This window comes from Lipophrys pholis (assembly GCF_963383615.2).
Source record: "Lipophrys pholis genome assembly, chromosome: 15".
Taxonomy (NCBI): Eukaryota; Metazoa; Chordata; class Actinopteri; order Blenniiformes; family Blenniidae; genus Lipophrys; species Lipophrys pholis.
The window spans coordinates 49,764-70,238 of NC_137642.1; the positions used below are offsets into that span (position 1 = coordinate 49,764).

The 20,475-nt window shown below is 44.6% G+C and overlaps 2 protein-coding genes across 3 annotated transcripts in view; one reads left to right on the top strand and one right to left on the bottom strand.

Annotated features, from left to right (window-relative positions):
• The window catches only part of LOC308120878 (NLR family CARD domain-containing protein 3-like), a 191,272-nt gene that overhangs the window by 12,402 nt on the left and 158,395 nt on the right, over positions 1–20,475 (bottom strand). The window lies entirely within an intron of this gene.
• LOC308120877 (NACHT, LRR and PYD domains-containing protein 12-like) overlaps positions 18,858–20,475 on the top strand; it is a 344,912-nt gene continuing 343,294 nt past the window's right edge. For both annotated transcript variants that reach the window (XM_080481770.1, XM_080481772.1), the window contains exons 1-2: positions 18,858–18,999; positions 19,699–19,772. In XM_080481770.1, the coding sequence (XP_080337896.1) occupies positions 19,729–19,772 (44 nt within the window). In that variant the 5' untranslated portion in view covers positions 18,858–18,999; positions 19,699–19,728. The remainder of the gene's footprint in view (positions 19,000–19,698; positions 19,773–20,475) is intronic.

Consider the following 20,475-nt stretch of genomic DNA (forward strand, 5'->3'; position numbering starts at 1 on the left):
GAAAGAGTTAAAATGTTGAATTGACTTAATACATTTTAAAGATAAAATATGAAACTGCTGCAAACAGCTGCTAATGAAACGTTGACCAGCCTGGATTGTAACTGAAACTTTATAAAGCAACATCAGACATGCTTTAGAGCTTGTATCATATCCAGGGGTCTTCCAGGTTTACCAGGCCAAGGACCCCAAACTGATGGAGAGACGGAGCAGGGACCCCGACTATATATATTGTATGAAACTGTGTTTTATATGAAGCTGGCCTGGTGCCATGTATAAACAGAGCTACTGTGTTATTGTCCATTCAATACTAAGCTATTGAAGTAATACACAGGTTGATATTTTCAGGTTTTTAAACATGAACAAGCTGCAGGGTGGCCGTGCCACTGCCTGTTACAAACAGACTTCTTGCCTACGACACTGAGCTGTTGGAATAATTCAGATTCATGTTTTAATCTGAAGCAGACATGTAGAAGTGACGTCAATCCTCAAGCCGTCAGTGGACGCTCACATTCTCCCACATTAGTGTGACCTCTGACCCTGATGAGCAGCAACTGATGTGTCCTTGGACGGACGGAGGTCGTCAGGCAGAGGCCAAGCTCTGAAATCCTCCCTCCAGCGCCTCCCAGTGGTCAGGAATTGCTGGTGTTACAGGAGGAGAGAGCACAGCAGAACCTGCCAGTTCCTCCACTGATGGAGACATGGAGGATCTTCCCTTTCTGACGCGCTCCCTCCATCTTCTGCTGGTTTGGAGAAAGCCTTCCATTCTGTCATACATGTGTACGGCCACCTTGCAGAGAAGCGTTCAGTTTGTTCAGCTCAGAGAAAATCAGCAGCATATGAACGTTTGGTTCCCCAGACATTGTGGCTGAAACATGCAGCCAGCTCTGTGAGCTTCTGGAGGAGGAAACACTCCAGAATAGACCAGAGTTTTAGACCAGGAATATCTACCAAAATGATTGTTAAAGCATTAATGGATGAACTTTTTATATTTATTCTTGTGCCTCCGTCTTTAAGAGGCGAGGCGCTAAGATTACTATTCCTAGGATCACGTTTATTTTTAATCTGCTTCTTCTTCCGCCGGTATTTCTGCACAATCATGATGTCTCCCCATCAGGACACATGTTTAGTACACAGCTTACGGCCCCTGATGAGGACACCACTTTGCAAGCAGACACACAATCACTGCTTTCACTGTGGGACAGGAAGAGACGGACGTCTCCTAGACACCCTGCAAAGCAAGCAGGCAGACCCACCCTAAGATGGAATGACCTCATCAAGTACCAGTCAGAGCGAGGCGGGCCTGGGACCGGAGATGAGATCTGGAGTATCAGAGGCAGCATCAGGAACAAAGCCCACATCAAGTGAAAAAACAGGGAGCAAAAATACACTTGAGAACTTTAAAGGATGAAGTTGTTACCACCGTAGGAAACAGATTATTTCACAGCTACTGGAAGTTGAGCTGGAGTGTTTCTAGTGAGCAGGCATGTGAGTGCTTGATTAACTTGATAGATAGCAGGTGAGCAGTGGAGGGAGGGGAGGCAGAGAAGGAGGAACAGCAGAAGGGGCGTGGCCAGCCTTGCCCTGCAGCAAGGTAGAAATAAATAGGAGAGAGAGACAGGCCACAGCCACAGACAGCAGAGAGAGACAGACAAGAAAGACTTCAGAGTGGAAAACACCAGGAAGAAGAGGGAAGAGGGAGGAGACTGCCAATACCCAACAACTCAACTGAGCTGGGGCGCCAAAAGCCAAGAAGATGACATCATCCATCAGGTCCTGCTGATTTTCCAGATTTCAGTATTGAGATAGCAGCAGCAAATTCCTCCAGTGAAATAGGTCATATAACCTAGCCCTGGTATTTTCTATAAGATTAGGGAAGTATGGATGGTTGAAGAGGACCACACAGTGGAACGGTGGTTTTCCCCCTCGCCTCAGAGAGAAATGGTTAAAATACCAGCTGGGGCCTTTCTATGTGGAGTTTGCATGTTTCCCCATGTGTCCATGGGTTTCACACTCCAAAAACATGCATGTAAGGTTATCGGTGACATAAACTTCCCCTCGGTGTGAACATGAGTGTGTGTGTTTGTCCTGTGATAGACGGTGACCTGTCCAGGTGTATCCTGTCCTCGTCCATAGCAGGCTGGGATCAGCGTCACTACCCCACCACCATGAGGGGGATACAGGATGGATGGATTATTTAAGAAGTTCTACTTAGAAGCAGTTTTCTGGAAAATCAGAGGTTTAGAGTCTTGAGTGAAACTTCCGAAAAATGTCATTTATTTTGAAAGGTCTCTATTGATTTCAACATTCTCTATTCTAATATTTTCTGATTTGTTGTTTTGCGCCGATCATTTCAGTTGGTTTGCTTGTAGTTTCTCTGATTTCTCTCAATGTAAGTAGTAGTGTTGTACCGATACCGAGACCAGTATCGGGGGGGGGGCGATACCACATTAAATGCTGGTATCGGTATCGGCAGGTACGAACTATTAACTCGCCGATACGCAGCGCCACGTGTTTTTCTCTTTCCCGACTCTCACTCACTGCTTCCCCGACTCCTGATCCATGTATGGTGACGTAGTCAGTGCATGCCAAGGAAAGCCTCATATCTATATTATTTATTTTAATTTAAATTTAACTGTTGTTGAACTACTGTTTTACATGTATTTACCGGTACATGGATATTGCACTATTTTTTGGCATCTGTGAGCTAAAGCTCAGGTTTAAGAAAAGTTTAATATTATTTCAGTTGCAGCCATACCAGGTAGGAAATAAAAACGTTGTCCTACATTTACTGTGTTGGAGTTTTTTTCCTGTTTCACAAAGGGTTAAGCAGCCAGATGAAGCCATGATAGCAATGATTTATACAACCAAGTCAGTATTCAGTTCTTAAGAAATGGAAGAAAAACAGGCCATATCTTTTTTTTTAAACACTGCAGTATAGGCATGTATCGGCCGATACTATGCAACCGGGTATCGGTATCGGGACACAAAATTGGTATCGGAACAACACGAGTAAGTAGTGTAGACTCTTGTGTTTTAAAAGCTGCTGTTTAACCGGGTATGTTGTTAAACGGTCGTGTTTAGTTTGGAGTTCCAGTCATTTTATTTTGTTAAGGCCTTGGCTATTAATTAGAATAACTTGTTGATCTAATTATTTGATTATATTCGTTGGTTTCAATGTTTCCTTGTTGGCTCTTTATTTCATGTTTTCGGTGTAGAAACACATTTGTCCTCTTAAATAAGCTTCCAAAGTTCCTCAAACGGCTGGACATGTCAGGACATGTTTGTTGATGTCCTCTTTGAAGACGGAAAGGGTGAGACACCTGGGACTTGGTGAGAATTGAAGCAGAGAGACATGAACACAGGAGCCCCACCCACTTTATGAAGTTTGAATCAAAGCCAATGTTTTCACTGACTTTGAAGAGATTCCTGAAATAGGAGTGGCAATTCTTTAAAAACCCAGTATGAATGTCTGAAATAACTGAGGCCAGAATGTCCTCTAGTCTACAAGACAGAACTTCAGCTGAAATATTTACATCTCCCTTAAGCGAGGATATTGATCTGTAAGAGGAGCCCTCTGATGTATCTTTACCTTTCTTTGCAAGGCCTCATGGGTGGTTCAGGAAGCTGGCCCAGCTTTCTTGTACCAGAAAACATTAAACTCAGCCGGAGCACCGAGAGCCAGGAAAAGTACTAAAACATTCAGCAGGTGCTCTGTCAGGTCTTGGGGATTTTCCAGATTGCAAAGAAGACATAAGTCCAAGTCCAGTGTAAAAATCAATCAATCAATCAATCAATCAATCAATCAATCAATCTCTCTCTCTCTCTCTCTCTCTCTCTCTCTCTCTCTCTCTCTCTCTCTCTCTCTCTCTCTCTCTCTCTCTCTCTCTCTCTCTCTCACAGTTTATTAAGTTTCTCTGCAAATTGTGAATACATAGACACTTTGAAATGTACATGGAGATTTAATTTAAATGCAACTTCTTTTATTAATCCCTTTCCGGGTCATGGGGTTGTCAGTCTAAGCACCGTCACCCAGATCACATTGCACCCATTAAGAACCTTTCCTGCAGGTGGTGAGCCCACAGGAAGGTGGCGCCCGGAGTGGCACATGAACCCACTAAGACATGAGATTGAGAGTCTCATGCTCTACCAACTGAGCGAGCTGGGGTCTCTGTCACAATAATCAGTAATTTTTTATTTGTTTTTAAGAGGATTTCCTGGTAAAAACACTGAAGATTTAAACTTGGAGTCAAAGTGTGTTTCTTTGACTTAATTTCAACTCAAGTCATTGAAGGAGGACATAGTTTAGAGACGCAGGACATTTCAGGAGCACCAAGAGTCACAAACACAGCACTGATATGCTTCCGGCCATGAATCTGGACTTAAAGCTTGGTGAAGCTGAGGATTGAAACAAGCAGCTCAAACATAGTAAGCCTCCTCCACCACTGAGCTCCATCCTCTTTGTTTCCTGTTTTGGTGGATTCTCTGTGGTGGGATGGTGAAGCAGAGAGGAAATCCAACATGTTGTTGTGAAGAGAAAACTGGAGGCAGACGCCTCACAGGAGCTCTTTCAACCTGGCACCGCTTCACTGGCAGCACAGGACAAGCTTCAACCTGTCCCTCCAAGCCTCCAGCGCACAAAGAGGAGGCTCCGCCCCCATAGCTGCTCAGCCAATCACCAGGCCATGTTTAACACTGACTCTGTAAGGCTCTCTGTGATTGGCTGAGATAATATTCAGTCCCAGCTGACTGAGATCCCAGGAAGGTGTCAGAAAAATACTCTTCGATATCAGTCTGACAAATATTCGGATGAGTGAAGAACAACACACACATGCAGCACAACAATGTCTGGGTGCGCTTTGCCGTACCGTACCGTACAGACACAAACTGCGCAGTGGAAACGAGGCTTTAGTGTCCCTTGATTGTTGTGAAATCAAATGTTTCTCTAGGCGAAGGTCCTGCATGTCCTGCAAGATGGACTCTGTGTTCCATCAAACCCAGGTGAGGTGTAACATGTATTAAAGCTGGATTTGTTCAGAATACGTGAGATTATTTGAATCACTCCAGATGATGGCTGGGATGAAGGAATGTTCTGGAAAAGCACAAGCCACTGCTGGAGCAATGATTAATGGCTGGTCACACAGACAAGCTGGTCATCTCACATCACCAAGAGAATTAATGGACACCTTAATGCATGGAGCTTTGACATTTACTGCTTCTGTGTGGAAAGTTGATTGTGACTCTCCGTTTGTACAAGAAACTAAAGTGGTGGTGAAACATAAGCAGGAAGGTAGAAAGGCTGAGGAGAGTGAAACAGATCAGTTTATATTAGCAGCAGCAGCAGCGGTGGAGGATGGACGTGAACAGAGGGAGATAGCAGTGAGAGAGGAAGAGTGGAATGAGGAGGGTGAAGGAGAATCAGATGAAGAGGATGATGATGATGTGGAGCAGGAAGAGAAGGTAAAGAAAGAAAAGAGGCCAAGAGAGAAGAAAGCAGTTCCACCAAGGACCAGACATCTCAGGTCACATCAGGTTGATTCCTCATGTGAAGCTGCTTTTAGCCTCCACATCTGGGTGGAGTGGGGAGTTTGTCAGAACCACTAGATTTTCCTCCTTCAGTAGCTGGGCAGTGTCCAGAGGATCAACCTGTGAGCCGCTGGCTGGACCATGTGGCTCAGCATGTGGTCCAGGCATGTGCCAGAGACCACTCTGATTTAGTTCCGTCTCACAAAATCCCACAGCAGTGCTGCAGGTGTTCCGCAGGTAAAGTGTCCTGCAGTGCTGCAGTGGCAGTGGATGGATTGGTTGTTTCTGGGAGCCTGAAAGCAACTTTTCCCCACAAATTGAAAAGTCTTTAAATAAACATGAACATGAATCCAACATGTTGTTGTGAAGAGAAAACTGGAGGCAGACGCCTCACAGGAGCTCTTTCAACCTGGCATTGCTTCACCGGCAGCACAGGACAAGCTTCAACCTGTCCCTCCAAGCCTCCTGCACACAAAGGAGGCTCCGCCCCCATCGCTGCTGAGCCAATCACCAGGCCATGTTACATGCTGGCTCTGTCAGGCTCCCCAAGAGAATATTCAGTCCCAGCTGACTGAGAGCCCAGGCAGCAGGACACAGGAAGGTGTCACAAAAATACTCTTCGATAGCAGTCTGACAAATATACTGATGAGTGAAGAACAACACACACATCATACAGTTTTGACCTGCAAGGGGAGATGAAGTCTGACTCACTCAGCTTCCTGAATATCTCCGTCCAGCTTCAGTCTCCCTGCAGCTTTTATTCACACAGTTGGTTCACACAAGCATAGGCGTTTCCTGATCTAGTAATCATGAGTGACTCGCAATGCATTTCTATCACCCGGGCGTCAGTCTGCACAGACAGTTCCAGCAGATTAAGCGGTTTATCTAAGAACACACACACATGGTCCTTACACCCAGTGTTTCTCCACCAGCAGATAGGATTTATGCAGCACAACAATGTCTACAAACACATGAATTAATGATAATAGAGAAGATTTCTCTAACACCTGTAATAATGGGAGTGCACAGCTTTACACATTAAGAAAAAAAACTACTTTGGGATATTCAGGGCCTAATTCTCACACAGTATATCTGCCTACACTACAAACTCAACACTCTTGTTCTGATGGAAATGTTAGGATGAACAGATGAACTATTGAGTTATCAAGATCAAGCTGCAAATCACAAAGTCTTGAAAAAGTTCTATTTTCTTAAACCTAACAGGCCAACATGCTATATTTAAACTTGATTCAAAGTACCTCGAAACTTTACTTTTTTCTTTTACACTGTAAGTATCAAATATTGTATGCATTAAAATAAATGTCAACATTTATTTCTCTTTCAAAGAACATAAGTATTAAAAAGTTCAAATATTTTGGGGTGTCATTTATCATCAGACTAAAAATAATTACGTTAATGTATTTTTCATTCTTATGGAGACTCTTCAGAATAAAAGTTCCATTTGAAGAAGAAGCAGGTAACACTGCTACATGGACAATATCCAGTGATCAACTTAGCAGGTCCTCCTGAAGGAGAGTGTATTCATCTTCATTAAAGGAAACAACCAGGCTTCTGAGGACACACACTCTTCCTCCTGATGGTGAAGACATCAGACTGAAACAGGAGACGGACAACAGAGCAGTTTAGTCCCATTTAGAAGAGGACAAAGTCAGCATGAAGAGGACAGACTGTGTGAAGTGCAGGCAGCCTGATTTGACTTGTTTTCCACAGGAAGACTATCAACACTCTTAAAAACACACAAATGTACCTGGAGCTGTCATTTCTAGTATACAAGGGGTCGTTGGTGGGTGTACATGGAGTACAATGAATACACTGTCCAACACTGGAAATAACAACACTTCACAATCATTTATGGAAAGATACCTCAGACAGTTTGTCTTCTTCTCAATGCTCGCTCTCAAACTGGAAGAAAATCCCAAACTGTAAAAAAATGGACTCTACAGAACATAAAAATTATGAAAATGCTGAAATACTTTGGAGGTCTCCTGTAAATCTCAATAGAACCTTACAAATTCTTTAAAATTATGTTCTCTACATTTTTACTGAGCTTCCATTAGATTGTTACGAAGCTCTTTATTTCCTGCCCCGTCACTCCTCCTTTACCCTGGAAAGTTTTCACAAGTTTTTCTGTCCTGGAACAAGAACTTTGATTGAAGAGACGTTCTGCAAGAACATATGAATTCACCTCCAATCACTTCTTTAACAGAACATCCAAGATGGCTCCTGTGTTCCGTCCTCTCTGCAGGTGGAGGACAGCAGAGAGGACGCTGTGTGTCCTGAAGATCCACTGAGGAGAGCATAGAGGACACCGTGTGTCCTGAAGATCCACTGAGGAGAGCAGAGAGGACGCTGTGTGTCCTGAAGATCCACTGAGGAGAGCAGAGAGGACGCTGTGTGTCCTGTGTGTGTGAGTTTTTCAGCTTGTGTTGAGTGGAGCAGGAGCTGTTCACCACCTTCACCTCCATCACCTGAGGACGTGTCCACAGCACAGAGAGTGAGCTGCATGGACAGACAGTGTTGGACTGATTGTGTCTTGAAAATGAAATGAGTCCTCCGCTGTGTGTTGGTCACACTGAGTGATCTGCACCGTCACACAGCGGTCAACAGGGGGCAGCAGCAGCTCAACAAAACACCTGAGCCTCTGAGCCTGTAGTGACAGCTGGCCTTGATAGGTGGAGAGAGTCCAGTGGAGGTTGTAGTGAGGTGGGCGGAGCTTCTAGTTCTACCATAGAACTATCCTGCGCCTACTCCTGCGCCTCCTCTTCCACCTCATTCTGTACCTCCTCCTGTGCCTCCTCTTGCAGCTTCTCCTCTGCATCCTCCTGTGCCTTTTCCTGAGCCTCATCCTGCACATCATTCTTCGCCTCCTCCTGCGCCTCCTGTTTCACACACCCTGCGCCTCCTTATGTGCCTGCTCATGCACACATCCTGCAGCTCCTCTTGTGCCTCCTCCTGCACACATCCTGAGCCTAATCCTGAGCCTCCTTCTGCACCTCCTCCTACACCTCCTTCTGCATCTCCTCCAGCAGACATCCTGCACCTCCCCCTGAACCTCCTCCTGCACCTCCTTCTGTGCCTTATCCTGCACTTCCTCCTGCGCCTCCTCCTGCGCCTCCTGTTGTGCGTCCTCCTACACCTCCCGCTGCACACATCCTGCGCCTCCTTATGTGCCTCCTCATACACACATCCTGCACCTCCTCCTGTGCCTCCTCCTGCGCCTCCTCCTGCGCCTCCTGTTGTGCGTCCTCCTACACCTCCCGCTGCACACATCCTGCGCCTCCTTATGTGCCTCCTCATACACACATCCTGCACCTCCTCCTGTGCCTGCTCTTACATCTCCTTCTCCTCCTCCTCCTGCAACTCATCCTACACAATCATGCGCCTCCTCCTGCACCCCCTCCTGCGCTTCTTCCTGCGCCTCCTCCTGCGCCTTCTCCTGCACCTCCTCTTGCACAATCCTGTGCCTCCTCCTTCACACACCCTGCAGCTCCTCTTGCACCTCACAGCAAATCCACAATGTGAAACATCAAATAAATACATCAAATACACATCCAATTGTGTCATGGAACACACACACACACACACACACACACACACACACACACACACACACACACACACACACACACACACACACACACACACACACACACACACACACACACACATCTTCCCCCTGTCAGAAAGGGTGGAGGTGAGGACTGATGTTCTCCTCCACAGAGAGCAGCTGCTGGTAGCTCACTCTCTATGTTCCTCTGCAGAAAGTGATGAGGACTGATGTTCTCAGAAGAACTTTTTTATCATCAAGAACAACTTTTCCCTCAGAGTGAGATGAGCTGAGTGAGGAAACCAAGCGGTCCAAGGAGCTGTGTTCTTGTTCCAGTCTCTTCTGGATTGAGTTGCTGCTTGTAGTCAAATGTTTTCACACGACCCTGTTAACCTCCAGCAGAGTTTCTGTAGTGTAGTGGTTATCACGTTTGCTTAACATGCAAAAGGTCCCCTGTTCGAAACCGGGCAGAAACATAAAGCAAGATTTTTGAAAGTCCAAAGGACAGTTTCCAAAATATTAGGAGCTTAATGGACAATGACCCCCGGCTAGCTCAGTTGGTAGAGCATGAGACTCACAATCTCAGGGTATTGGGTTTGTGTCCCACGCCGGGTGCCACCTTCCTGTGGGCTCACCACCTGCAGGAAGGTTCTTAAATGTGATTTAAATTGTGATCTGGGTGACGGTGCTCAGACTGTCACCCCCGCGACCCAGAAATGGATAAGTGGAAGAAAATGAATGAATTAATGGACAATGATGTCTTGTTACATAATCCCAGAGCTTCATTTGGGCCAGATCTTACCGCAACAGGATCCGGCCCCTCCCACATTTTGACCGGCACTTATTTGATTGGATCCAGCACCTCATTACAAAAAAATAAAATAAAATCTAACCCCTTTAATATACTTTTATGAATTTAATTATTTTTTTTAAATATTCTATATGGACAGCTGTGTATTTTATTGAGTTGAAATCAGTAGAAAGTTCATTGTACACAAAACTGAATGTAAAACCTGAACGGTGAGGAGGAGAGGGAATTTCCAGCGCTCCCACACCACGTCACTCTAAACTGTGATTTTGAGTTAAAACTGTGTGTGTCAGCTCGCTGGGAAGACGGTGGGAGACGATGGACAAAAAGAGACAGATGATTTGAAGAGCTTTTTTAAGCCAGGGCTGTTTTTGGGCTGTTTTGGACGATTAAAAAGGGAAGCAGGTTTTTTCTTTTCATTTTCTGCTCTGCTGCTGATTCATGAGAGGATTTGTGGCCTTATGGGTGTAAAAGGTGGTAAATATTTATTATTTGTAAATTTTTCTCTTCTGAAAGTTTAGTGAAATTTGATGAGTGGACAAATTAGCAGTGATGCGATGAGTGCTGAAATATGGTAGATTTGACAACTGTCACTCAGAGAGAGAGAGAGGGAGGGAGGGGGAGGGAGGGAGGGAGGGAGGGAGGGAGAGAGAGAGAGAGAGAGAGAGAGAGAGAGCACCCTACCGACTGATTCTCCATAAAAAAATTTAAATTTGGTCCATTGCATTGAGAGACCAGCTGATCAATTCCATGGTTGTTTCAGTTCAGATGGGGATGTAAAGAGAGGCTCTTGTTAGATTCTCACACAGGAAGAATGAGCAGAGCGGTTTGGGGGACAGTAAACTCACGGAGTTGATAGAAAATATGTCGGCGCTGCTGGGATCAGATGAAACTTTGTTCCTCTTCCACAGCTTTTTCTGCTTCAGCTCCCGCCGGCGGTGCGCTCGGCTCGAGCCACTTGGCCTCTGGTGCAGGATAAGGACTATCATGGTGGAGGAAGTTGGAGGCCTTGTGGGGACTTTCGGCACCCCAACAATATCACAGCAGCCGTTATGGCCGCGTGCTAAGACCTCTGAACAGGACTTAAGTCTGGGTGGTACCATTCTGAACATTCAGGGGGGGGGGGGGGGGGGGGGGGGGCTGTGTGGTGCACCTTTGGGAAAGGTTCTCTCATTCAGAGTGCAGTGGGTGTGTCGGTGACGTGTGAGGGGTGTGTTGGTGATGCGGTAGCTGTTAAAGGAGGAGGTGCGGTGATGTCACGGGGTAAAATGTTTGACAGGACGACCGTCGTTCTGTGTGGAAAGAATAAAGACAATCGACTCGACAACTCTGTCCGTCTCTTCTTTCACGGTTTCCACAAGGTATTATTAAGTTATAGTTATTAAGGTATTTATTCAGTTGTGTACTTTAAAATACAAACAAAATCTTCCTTCCATAACATATTTGTTGTTTAGTTCATTCTGGTCCTACAACTTGTCCTCATGATGAGACCCTCTGAAGAGGAGAACCTGTCTTCATGGGACTCTGGTCCTTGGATTTCAGGGAGTCGCTACATCAGAGGTTTTACTTTATAAAATAATCCACAAGAAGAGTCTTTCTCTTAAATTCACAACACATTGAACAACTTTGTTGGCAGGATTCGAACCTACGCAGGGAGACCCCAATGGATTTCGAGTCCATCGCCTTAACCTCTCGGCCACAACAACATGCTCCAGAGGTGGTTTATGGGAGTGTAAGGTTCTCTGTGTGTGGTTCCTGATAACCCTCAGGTTCAGATCAGAAACGTCCTTCCAGGACAGACGTTCTTCCCAATCACTCCCTCTCAGGTCACAAAGTGTTTGCCAAGGTGAGGGTCCTTGTGACTCGTGACTGTTCAGCCCCGTTTCCACTGTACAAAATGTGTCTGTACAGTTTGGTTCAGTACTTCGGTCGCTTCAGCTCGCTTGGAACCTCAACCGAGCAGGTACCACGAAAGTACCAGGTACTACCATGTAGTGGAAAAGCATCAAAAGCGAGGCGAGTCAAGTAGGGCTGAGTAGGTACTAGTGGAAAAGCACCATCAGTTGACAAGTAAGAAATAAACCCCCAAAAAACATGGAGTGATACTTACGTCAACTCTTCACAAAGTAGGGTTTGGAAAAGTTCTGTTGCATTGGAACAGAACCTGGGCCTCCCGTGTGGCAGGTGTGAATTCTACCACCGAACCACCAATGCTTACAACTGACCACAGTCCAACCAGGAGAGGTCAGGTGAAACAACTGCTCTGGTCCATGAGCCCCTCCCCCGCAGTTTGAGTGATACTCTGCTCTGGTTACACAAGAGTCGATGTAAAGTTTGGCTACTTTGACTCCTGAGATGCGCTGACAGAAAGCCTGGGTTCAATCCCCAGCATCACCAAGCTTTACGTCTAACATCAACAGCAGCAAGTAGATTAATAGTGAGTTAGTGTCTCTTGATCATGAGGAGACACAAGTCAAACAGGCTCTGACACGTCTCACTCACAAACATGAGACACTTTTCTGTCCCCTTCTAAAAAATTATTCAAGTCTTCTTCACCATCGCTCTATATTCTTTATCATTTTTGACTCACTTCAATTCACCACTTCACCATCTGGTTCAATTCACCACTTCACCATCTGGTTCAGTTCATCACTTCATTATCTGGTTAAATTCACCCCTTCACTAATTCACCACTTCACCATCTGGTTGAATTCACCACTTCATCATTTGGTTCAATTCACCACTTCACCATCTGGTTCAATTCACAACTTCATCATCTGGTTAAATTCACCACTTCACCATCTGGTTAAATTCACCACTTCACCATCTCGTTCAATTCACCACTTCACCATCTGGTTCAGTTCATCACTTCATTATCTGGTTCAATTCACCCCTTCACTAATTCACCACTTCACCATCTAGTTGAATTCACCACTTCATCATTTGGTTGAATTCACCACTTCACCATCTGGTTCAATTCACAACTTCATCATCTGGTTAAATTCACCACTTCACCATCTGGTTAAATTCACAACTTCACCATCTCGTTCAATTCACCACTTCACCATCTGGTTCAGTTCATCACTTCATTATCTGGTTCAATTCACCCCTTCACTAATACACCACTTCACCATCTGGTTCAGTTCATCACTTCATTATCTGGTTAAATTCACCCCTTCACTAATTCACCACTTCACCATCTGGTTGAATTCACCACTTCACCATCTGGTTGAATTCACCACTTCACCATCTCGTTCAATTCACCACTTCACCATCTGGTTCAGTTCATCACTTCATTATCTGGTTAAATTCACCCCTTCACTAATTCACCACTTCACCATCTGGTTCAATTCACCACTTCATCATTTGGTTCAATTCACCACTTCACCATCTGGTTCAATTCACAACTTCATCATCTGGTTAAATTCACCACTTCACCATCTGGTTAAATTCACCACTTCACCATCTCGTTCAATTCACCACTTCACCATCTGGTTCAGTTCATCACTTCATTATCTGGTTAAATTCACCCCTTCACTAATTCACCACTTCACCATCTGGTTGAATTCACCACTTCATCATTTGGTTCAATTCACCACTTCACCATCTGGTTCAATTCACAACTTCATCATCTGGTTAAATTCACCACTTCACCATCTGGTTAAATTCACCACTTCACCATCTCGTTCAATTCACCACTTCACCATCTGGTTCAGTTCATCACTTCATTATCTGGTTAAATTCACCCCTTCACTAATTCACCACTTCACCATCTGGTTGAATTCACCACTTCATCATTTGGTTCAATTCACCACTTCACCATCTGGTTCAATTCACAACTTCATCATCTGGTTAAATTCACCACTTCACCATCTGGTTAAATTCACCACTTCACCATCTGGTTCAATTCACCACTTCACCATCTGGTTCAGTTCATCACTTCATCATCTGGTTAAATTCACCCCTTCACTAATTCACCACTTCACCATCTGGTTGAATTCATCACTTCACCATCTGGTTCAGTTCATCACTTCATCATCTGGTGCTATTCACCACTTCACCAATTCACCACTTAACCATCTGGTTTCATTCACCACTTCACCATATGGTTCAATTCACATCTTCATCATCTGTTTCAATTCACCACTTCACTAATTCACCACTTCACCATCTGGTTCAGTTCATCACTTCATCATCTGGTTCAATTCACCAATTCACCACTTCACCATCTGGTTCAATTCACCACTTCACCATCTGGTTCAGTTCATCACTTCATCATCTGGTTCAATTCACCAATTCACCACTTCACCATCTGGTTCAGTTCATCACTTCGCCATCTGGTTCAATTCACCACTTCACCAATTCACCACTTCACTAATTCACCACTTAACCATCTGGTTCCATTCACTACTTCATCATTTGGTTCAATTCACCACTTCACCAATTTACCACTTCACCATCTGGTTCAATTCACCACTTAACTAATTCACCACTTTACCATGTGTGGAAAGTGGCGTACGCATCTTTCAGGACCTGTTTTGTCATAATCAACCTTTATAAATGAGGCCAGACATTGTTCTGGCTCCATCATGTTCCTGGTCCAGGATCAGTTTAACATCCAGACCCAGAGCATCGAGTGTTTTTAGGAGAAAATCATGAAATGTGTCAGCGTTGCTGTTTGAAAGCTCCTCAAAGTGAATAAAGCCCCGATACTGTTGGTTGAGTCCTTTTGCTTCTTGAAGATGTTGCTGGTTGGTCTGGGAGGAGGATTCTCACACACAAAGTCAAAACCTCTTTGGAAATTTAACACAAAGGATCATGGTTGATGACCAAAGGGCTCGTCCGGGAATTGAACCCGGGACCTCTCTGAAGTGACTTTCTTCTTCTTCTTTTGGCTTTAATGGCAGTTGGCATCCGTGAAGTAGTATTACGCCATCTGCTGGTTCTAACTAGTCTATTCTATTTCCTGACAGCCAATAGGTAAACATAATATCATTGTAATGTTTCCTTGTGACTATGATCGTATAGTAGTTAGTACTCTGCGTCGTGACCGTGATCGTATAGTGGTTAGTACTCTGCTTTGTGGCCGCAGCAACCACGGTTCAAATCCGGGTCACGGCAGTGGCTCCTAAAGTGTTGATGTTGTCGTCCCTCATGAAGCTGCTCTATCATCAAATTGTAGACTGAAGGAATCTCAAGAAGATTCTAACTCTTTTAAAATCTACCATCAGTATGTTTCTCTCTCTCATAGTTTATCTAGAATAAAATAGTTACTCACAATCTATTATATGTTGTTGTTTCTGTTCATATTTATTTATGTTCTTAAATTCTATTAACATTCCAGTAAAAATATCTGGGGTATTATTATTAGTTTACTTACTGATAACCCTCAGGTTCAGGTCAGAAATACCCTTTAAATCACTTCCTTCCAGGTCACACAGCGTTTACCAACATTGATGTGTTTGTGAAAATTTGAGTTGAAAAAGAGCAAGAAGAGCGCCCTCTAGCCAGGGGGATGAAAAGCTCACAGCATCTGCTATTCTCAGGCAGCCTCCCATACAAGCAGATGGCGCTAGATGGCGCTGTCTGTTCAACAAATGTTTGAAAACACACTTCATTGCCAATCTTTCAGCCTCTATCTTCAAACCAACAGCGCCATCTGGTGGAGTCAGAAAATAAAGAAACTGGTTGATGAGGCTTCATTTAGCCAAGGCTCCATCGAGGCTCAGTACCGCTGTGGGTACCAGAGCTGTCTGGGGCGGGGCTTGAACCCGCACACGGTGATCTACATCCATCCATCCATCCATCCATCCATCCATCCATCCATCCATCCATCCAAACATCATCCTTCCATCCATCCATCCATCTGTCATCCATCCATCAATTCATCTACCAATCCATCCTTCCATCCATCCATCCATCCATCCATCCAAACATCATCCTTCCATCCATCCATCCATCTGTCATCCATCCATCCATCCATCATCCTTCCTTCCATCCACCCATTTGTCATCCATCTACCAATCCATCCTTCCATCCATCCATCCATCCATCTGTCATCCATCCATCAACCCATCTACAAATCCATCCTTCCATCCATCGATCCATCCATCTGTCATTCATCCAACATTGATCCATCCATCCATCCATCCATCTGTCATTCATCCATACATCCTTCCATCATCCATCCATCATCCTTCCTTCCTTCATCCATCCATCCATTGTTCCATCCATCCATCATCCATCCATCCATCATCCATTCAACCATCCATCCATCCATCATCCATCCATCCATCCATTTATCAATCTGTCATCCATCTGTCATTTATCCATCCATCCATCTACCAATCCATCCTTCCATCCATCCTTCCATCATCCATCCATCCATCTACCAATCCATCCTTCCTCATCCATCCATATGTCATCCATCCATCCATCCATCATTCATCTATCCATCATCCATTTACCAATCCATCCTTCCTCATCCATCCATCCATTCATCTACCAATACATCCTTCCATCTATCAATCCATCCATCATCCTTCCTTCCATCCACCATCCATCCATTCATCCATCATCCATCCATCATCTACCAATCCATCATTCGATCAATCAATCCATCCATCCATCAGACTTCCTTCCATTCATCCATCCATCCATCCATCATCCATCCATCATTCATCCAACCATCCAACCATCCATCCATCCGTAATCCATCCATACATCATATATCCGTCATTCATCCATCCATCTATCTGTCATCCATCCGTGATTTATAAATTCATCCATCCATCTACCAATACATCCTTCCATCCATCCTTCCATCATCCATCCATTCGTCATCCATCCTTCCATCTACCAATCCATCCTTTCTTTCCTTCCATCCATCATGCATCCATCATCCATCATATACCAATCCATCCTTCGATCCATCATCCATCCATGGATGGATTCGACCATCATCCATCCATTCATCCATCATGCATCCATCATCCATCATCTACCAATCCATCCTTCGATCCATCATCCATCCATGGATGGAGTCATCCATCATCCTTCCTTCCATCCATCCATCCATTCATCATTCATCCAACCATCCATTCTTCCGTCATCCATCCATCCATCATCTATCTGTCATTCATCCATTACTCCATCCATCCCGCCCTCCATCCATCCATTCATCAACCTTCCTTCCATCCATCCATCATCCATCCATCTATCATCACCATACATAGATCAGGAGTCAGGGCACCAGTGAGAGTCGGGAGAGAGAAAAACACACGGCGCTGCGTATCGGCGAGTTAATAGTTCATACCTCCAGATACCGATACCAGCTTTTAGTGTGGTATCGCCCCCCCCTCCCGATACTGGTATCGGTACAACACTACTACTTACATTGAGAGAAATCAGAGAAACTACAAGCAAACTAACTGAAATGATCGGCGCAAAACAACAAATCAGAAAAATTAGAATAGAGAATGTTGAAATCAAGAGACCTTTCAGAATAAACGACATTTTTCGGAAGTTTCACTCAAGACTCTAAACCTCTGAATTTCCAGAAAACTGCTTCTCAAGAGAACTTCTTAAACAATCCATCCATCTTGTATCCCCCTCATGGTGGTGGGGTAGTGACGCTGATCCCAGCCTGCTATGGACGAGGACAGGACACACCTGGACAGGTCACCGTCTATCACAGGACAAACACACACACTCATGTTCATACCGAGGTGAAATTTATGTCACCGATTAACCTTACATGCATGTTTTTGGAGTGTGAAACCCATGGACACATGGGGAAACATGCAAACTCCACATAGAAAGGCCCCAGCTGGTATTTTAACCATTTCTCGCTGAGGCGAGGGGGAAAGCCACTGTGCCACTGTGTGGTCCTCTTCAACCATCCATACTTCCCTGATCTTATAGAAAATACCAGGGCTAGGTTATATGACCTATTTCACTGGAGGAATTTGCTGCTGCTATCTCAATACTGAAATCTGGAAAATCAGCAGGACCTGATGGATGATGTCATCTTCTTGGCTTTTGGCGCCCCAGCTCAGTTGAGTTGTTGGGTATCGGCAGTCTCCTCCCTCGTCCCTCTTCTTCCTGGTGTTTTACCCTCTGAAGACTTTCTTGTCTGTCTCTCTCTGCTGTCTGTGGCTGTGGCCTGTCTCTCTCTCCTATTTATTTCTACCTTGCTGCAGGGCAAGGCTGGCCACGCCCCTTCTGCTGTACCTCCTTCTGTGCCTCCCCTCCCTCCACTGCTCACCTGCTATCTATCAAGTTAATCAAGCACTCCTTTTTAGATAGAATTTCATGTCTTTTTAAAAATGTTCAACCTCTTTTGTTTTGAAACTCTGGTCATTTAAGGTTTTTTATCTTTGCTGTTGTAAGGTGTTTTATCCCCATTACTTGTTTTTGCTTGTTTTTTTTTTTAATTTGTTGTTTTTTCAAAGTGGTTTTCACAAGAGACCAGATTCCTTTTGAAAAAGACTCTGTTGTGTAAATAGAATGAAAATAAAAGAGTGTAGAAGTGGTGGAAGCAGACAGACGGTGGGTGGAGTGGAGAGTCTTTGTTTCTCCACCCAGACTGAAGCTGTCAGGCCAAACATTCCAACAGGTGAAGCTCCACCCCCTCTGACTCCACCCCTGACATCAGTGCACCACACCTCCTCTCTCCACTTATGTCACCTGGCCCCGCCCCCTTCTAATGTGAGCCCTTCTTCCCAGTGCAACCACAACACAATGTTGGTTTCAGTGTGATTCAGTGAAGCTTCAGGGAGCCGCTACAGAGGAGCTGAAGAGCCACATGTTGAACAGCTGTTCTAAGAGAAAAGTTCTTCCTCCAAATAAAGAGTCAGACTTTATATTAAAGCTCCACCTTCACTTTAAAGTTCACATTGACGTCATGAAGCAGGTTTCAAACAGGTTTTCTCAGGAATGTCCTCCTCTGGGTGTGTCAGAGCAGGAAAGAGAACGTCGACGCTGTCAGACATCAGAGACGGACTGAGACGGACTCAGAGGGACGAAGAGCAGCTTCTTCTCTCCACAAGTTTCCTCACACATGGAAAAGTGTCTGTAAGAAGAAGAGAAGAGAGTTCAGGTGAGAATCTCTCAGCTCTTTAGAAGCTTCCACAACGGAGCAAAAGACTTTCTAACTTCTCTTTTTCTCTTTCATTCACACCATCACAAACCTCTGACAGCTGCTTTCTTCTTCTTCACCTGTTGGACAAACATTTCATCCTCCATTTAACTCCTTTCTTCACTTCTTTTCTTCTCCATGGAGAAACTCTGAAAACATTCAGCAGTGGGCGGGGCTTCAGCCCTCCTTCACTCTGATTGGCTCACGTTTGTGTTAGTCTCTAAAACATTCAAACACACACACACACACACACACACACACACACACACACACACACACACACACACACACACACACACACGACTCAATCATCTCATTATTTATCATCCAGACGCTTCATTTTTCCCTGAAACCTCCAACTGACATTAATCCTATTGATTGTTGTATTTTTCATGTTTCTATATTTTCTTCTCTCATCTTATTTCCTCTGTTTGTTCATTATTTATGCTTCTTGTTTTTCTTCTTTCTCTGTTTTGTCTCGGCTGTCGCTCTCTGATCTCAGTCTACTGAATGATACCGTCTCTAACTGGAACTACCAGGATGTGGGTTTCTGTTTCCTGCTGCACCACACACATGATCTCCTCTGTGTGTGTGTGTGTGTGTGTGTGTGTGTGTGTGTGTGTGTGTGTGTGTGTGTGTGCGTGTGTGTGTGTTGAGCAGGTTGGTGTGTTTCTCTCTGTCTGACTCAACATGTGGGACGTGGATGAAGAAGACCCACCAGAGTGTATGGACAGGTAAGAGACGTCCCCCCTCCTGCATTCAGTCAAACAGCAAACAGAAGAATGGACACTAAATGTAAACTCCATAGAAAGATGAAATGTAGTAAAAGTGGCTCTGCTGTATTGACACGTCTCAAGGCTCAGTGATTTCAAGTCATCCAAAGTGAGCTGAAGTGATTTCAACAGGCAGCAGAAAAAGAGCTGCAATAAAGGACATGAGGTGCAGAGACATTCCACCGTCCCCATGATCAGTCCCAATGTGATCATGAAAGACACAAGGACAAGCAGTGGAAAGGACAAAGACTAGAAGATCATGTGTTGTCTTTCAGGTCAGAGTTTCTAACTCCTCTTAACCTGATCCAAGGTCAGAGCAGTGTCACCTTTCCAACAGGGAGTTTAAAGGAAGTGGACGTCTCCACATGACACTGAAGTCCAAACGTCCCACATCACTAACTTACAGTTTGGTCCACAAAGATTTGTCCAGAGACAAAGTTTGTCTCATTTTGTTCTGTATATTACCACAGGAAATAGAAATGAAACCCTCCAGACTTCAGCTTTAATTCAGTGGCTTCAACTAAAACATCCCAGAACAATGTGAGGAACTAAAGGATTTGAACACAATCCCTTCATGTCAGAGGCTCAAAAGTCACTGAACCAATGAAATAAGAGAGAATCAATCCTTCATCTCTCACACATGTTGAAAAGCCTTTGCAGGCAA